General features: G+C 64.5%; 1 protein-coding gene across 1 annotated transcript; it reads right to left on the bottom strand.

The window, feature by feature from the left end:
• Positions 1 to 2,375: 2,375 nt before the first annotated feature.
• On the bottom strand, positions 2,376 to 3,523 carry LOC149523998 (uncharacterized). Its single transcript, XM_089780158.1, has 2 exons — positions 3,129 to 3,523; positions 2,376 to 2,933 (listed from the first exon to the last, which is right to left on the bottom strand). The coding sequence occupies exons 1-2, from the start codon at positions 3,472 to 3,474 to the stop codon at positions 2,410 to 2,412; spliced, it is 870 nt and encodes a 289-aa protein (XP_089636284.1). The 5' UTR covers positions 3,475 to 3,523; the 3' UTR covers positions 2,376 to 2,409.
• Positions 3,524 to 3,985: the final 462 nt, after the last annotated feature.

Genomic DNA, 3,985 nt, shown 5'->3' with positions numbered 1-3,985 from the left:
CTCTGCCTGCCTACCTGGCTCTGTGCGTGGAACTGGAAGCATTTCCGAGAATGCCACCATAGAGGTCCTGGATTTCAGTCTCTTTCCTAGCAGCCTAAATTTGGCCTCCAGGACATCTTTCCTACCCTCCCCTACATCATTGGTACCTAACATGTACCACAACCACCGGCTCCTCCCCAGCACTACACATAAGTCTATCTAGATGCCTCAAGAGATCCGCAACCTTCGCACCAGGCAGGCAAGTGACCATACGGTTCTCCCAGTCATCACAAACCCAACTATCTATGGGTACGTCTACACTACAGCGCTAGTTCGAACTAACTTAGTTCGAATTAGTTAATTCGAACTAAGCTAGTTCGAACTAGCGCATCTAGAACTAAAAACTAGTTCGAACTAGCGTTTTGCTAGTTCGAACTAGCGCGTCCACACTGATTGGACGCAGGGGGGCATTTAAGGGCAGCTGAAACCGGTTCTGGCAGGGCATCAGGTCAGCAGTTGCTTTGTGTGGCTGCTGTCTGAGGCTATCTGAGGCTCGTGCTTAAAGGGACCCCCCCCTGGACAGCCGGTTCTCAGCTTTTCCTGCTTGCTTGCCAACCTCGCCGAGGGACAGCAAAGCGTCGGTCTCTGTGCCCGTCTGTGTCGGTGCTTCCCTTCGGGGGGGACTGCCGCAGGTGGCAACATGGAGCCACGGCTCGCCCTGCACCTTCTGGTGCACGTTCTGGACTTGCTACTGCAAGCCTGCCAGCAATGGCTCGAGGCTGCCTGGCACCACCTGGGGAACGTCAGCCCCCTGCCTCTCCGCCTGGCCGCCCTGGGGGCCGTGGAGGAGCCGCGGCGGCGCCCCGGCACCGGCGTGCCCCGCCGCATCTGGCGTCTGGACACCAGCAGCGACTGGTGGGACCGCATCGTCCTGGAGCGCTGGGACGACCGACAGTGGACCCAGAACTTTAGGATGAGGAGGGACACCTTCCTGGAGCTCTGCGAGTGGCTCGCCCCTGCCCTGCAAAGAAGGGACACTCGCATGAGGCCCGCCATCCCCCTCCAGAAGCGGGTGGCCATCGCCCTCTGGAAGCTCTCCACGCCGGACAGCTACCGATCCGTCGGGAACCAGTTCGGCGTGGGGAGATCCACTGTCGGAGCAGTGCTCATGCAGGTACGGCGCTCGTCGGCCACCGAGCCGGGGGGGAGGGGGGCTGCGAGGAGGGGATGGGCCGCCCCAGGGACAAAGGGGGGGGCGGGAGGAGGCGAAGGCGCCCCGCACCGGAGGGGTCGGGCTGTCCCGGCCGTACTACACGCCGCCAGGGGGGTTGCTTCCGGGAGTGGGGCGCGGGGCACTGCCAGGGCACGCACGCTCCCAGCCACCCGGGCGCCCCACTGATTGACGCTTTGCTGTGTCTCTCTCCGCAGGTGGTCAAGGCCATCAACCGGGTGCTGCTCCGCAGGGTGGTCCGCCTCGCCGACCCGGATGCCGTCATCCGGGGATTCGGCGCCCTCGGCTTCCCCAACTGCGGGGGGGCCATCGACGGGACGCACATCCCCATCCGTGCCCCGGAACACCAGGCGTCCCGGTACGTGAACCGCAAGGGGTACTTCTCCGTCATCCTGCAGGCCGTGTGTGACCACCGGGGACAGTTCACGGACATAAATGTGGGCTGGTCCGGCAAAGCACACGACGCCCGGGTGTACCGGAACTCCTCCGTGTGCCAGCGGCTGCAGGACGGGACCTTCTTCCCCGACCGCCACATCAGGGTCGGGGACGTGGACATGCCCGTCTGCCTGGTGGGGGATGCCGCCTACCCACTGCAGCCCTGGCTCATGAAGCCCTACACGGGGCACCTCAATCCCTCCCGCCAGGCCTTCAATAACAGGCTGAGCAGGGCCCGCATCGTGGTGGAGGGGGCCTTCGGGCGACTGAAAGCCCGCTTTCGATGCCTCCTCACCCGTCTGGACCTGGCCGAGCACAACATCCCTCCCGTGGTGGCGGCATGTTGTGTGCTCCACAATTTGTGTGAGCGGAAGGGGGAGGCTTTCTTGCCAGCCTGGATGGCTGAGGCTGACCGCATGGCTGGACACTACGGTCAGCCCCGCACCACCGCCGTCCGGGAAGCCCAGCGGGGGGCCATCCGGATCCGGGAAGCCCTGCGGGAGAGCTTCCAGGTGGAGGAGGAGGAGGACTGACCTCTCCCTGCATGCCCCACCGGGGCCTTCTTCCACCCTACCCCCCCCCTTCCCCTTTCCCCTCCCTATCTACTGTACAATAAAGACACCTGTTTTTCAAACAAAAACGTCTGTTTATTTCAGAGAACTGGGGTGGGGGAGGGAGGAATGAAGGTGGGAGAAGGGAGGGGGAAACCTGGGACGAGGGAGCTGGAAGGGGAGGGGAGGGAAGGGAGGAAGGGAAAGGAAAGCTCAGGGGTGGGAGTCTGGGTGCCTCTCCCGTCTCGCCACACTGCGGGTCCGGGGGCGTCGGTGGGGAATGGTTGTGGAGGGGGGGGCAGAGAGGACAGGGGGTGTGGATGAAGCAGGAGCGGAAGCAGGAGCGGAAGCAGGAGGAACAGGAGGAGCAGGGGGAGCAGGGGGAGCAAGAGGGGGATCAAGAGGGGGAGCAGGGGGAGCAAGAGGGGGAGAAAGAGGGGGAGCAGGGGGAGCAAGAGGGAGAGCAGGGCGAGCAGGGGGAGGAGGAAACGGGAAGCGGTCTAGCAGGCTCTGGAGGTGGCCTCGCAGGGCACGGCCCTGCTCCTCCAGGGCCTCCAGACTCCTCTGGCGCAGCCTGAGGTCCTCCTGGACCCAGTGGTCCTGGAGACGGAGCTGTCGGTCCAGGAACCGGAGATGCCGCCTCTGGTAGTCCTCCTGGTTCCTGGCTGTCCTGCTTGCCCGGGCGCGGGCGGCTGCTGCAGGCGGTGTGGTGCGCCCTGCAGTCCCCGGTGCTGCAGCTGTGGTGCAAGAAGACCAGCGGTCAATTACCCCAGGGGCCCAGGTGTGTGAAACCCAGCTCCCCTCTGCAAGGCCAGGGCCCCTGCAGGATCCCCAGCTGCTGCTCCGTAGTGGGCAAGGCCCAGGCGCACGGTCCCGGGGCTCCCTCTCGCCCCAGCCCCCCGTACACATAAGGGGAACACGAGGGTACTCACAGGTGGACGCCTCCCCGGCCTCTGATGATGCAGGCGAGCGGCTCTGTGGGGTGCCTCGGGGGTCCCGGGTCCTGGGAAGGCTGGCGGCAGGCTCCTGGCTCTCAGAGCCCTCTTCCTCCTCCTCGGTGTCCAGGAGCGGTCCCTCTGCCCCGGGGTCAATCACGTCCCGGGGGGCAGGGACGGCATGAGGCCCCAGGATGCGGTCCAGGGCATGGAAGTGGGGGCAGGCCTCCAGGTCAGCCTCTGGCAGGCAGGCCCGGGAGTAGGACTGCCGCAAGTCTTTAATCTTGCAGCGCACCTGCTCCCGGCTGCGCTGGTGGCCCCTGGCGGCCAGGCTGGCAGCCATGCGTCCATAGACGGCCGCGTTCCGGTGGCTAGTGCGGAGATCGTGGACATTTGAGGCTTCCCCCCAAACCTCGATGAGGTCCACGATCTCCGCACTTGACCAGGCGGGCGCCCGCCTTTTGCGCCCCCGGGCAGGCTCCCGGGAGCCGCCAGGCTGGTCGTGGGGAGCAGTGGAGGGCTGGGAGCCCTCGGATGGCTGGCTCATCCTGTGGCAGGTGCAGGCTGTGCAGGCACGGGTGCTGGCAGCCTTGCAACTGGCACAAAGTGAGTAGCCAGCCCATGGCCCTTTAAGGGCTCCGGGGCCGGGAGGGGGGCAATAGAGTTTCCCTGGTGTTGGCCAGAGTGGCCACCAGGGAAACCTGGGAAGCCTTAGCCTCCCACTAGTTCGAACTAAAGGGCTACACAGCCCTTAGTTCGAACTAGCTAGTTCGAACTAGGCGTTAGTCCTCGTAAAATGAGGTTTACCTAGTTCGAACTAAGCGCTCCGTTAGTTCGAATTAAGTTCGAACTAA

The sequence above is a fragment of the Pelodiscus sinensis genome, chromosome 8 (assembly GCF_052426305.1).
Source record: "Pelodiscus sinensis isolate ZL-2025 chromosome 8, ASM5242630v1, whole genome shotgun sequence".
Classification (NCBI taxonomy): domain Eukaryota; kingdom Metazoa; phylum Chordata; order Testudines; family Trionychidae; genus Pelodiscus; species Pelodiscus sinensis.
The sequence above is the reverse complement of the archived record's forward strand: the minus strand, read 5'-3'. Positions and strand labels throughout refer to the sequence as shown.

Coding starts and splice junctions, on each gene's coding strand:
- LOC149523998 (XM_089780158.1), bottom strand. CDS start 3,474: ATGGCTGCCAGCCTGGCCGCCAGGGGCCACCAGCGCAGCCGGGAGCAG. Junction 2,934..3,128: donor GGCCGGGGAGGCGTCCACCT/GTGAGTACCCTC, acceptor CTTGCACCACAG/CTGCAGCACCGGGGACTGCA.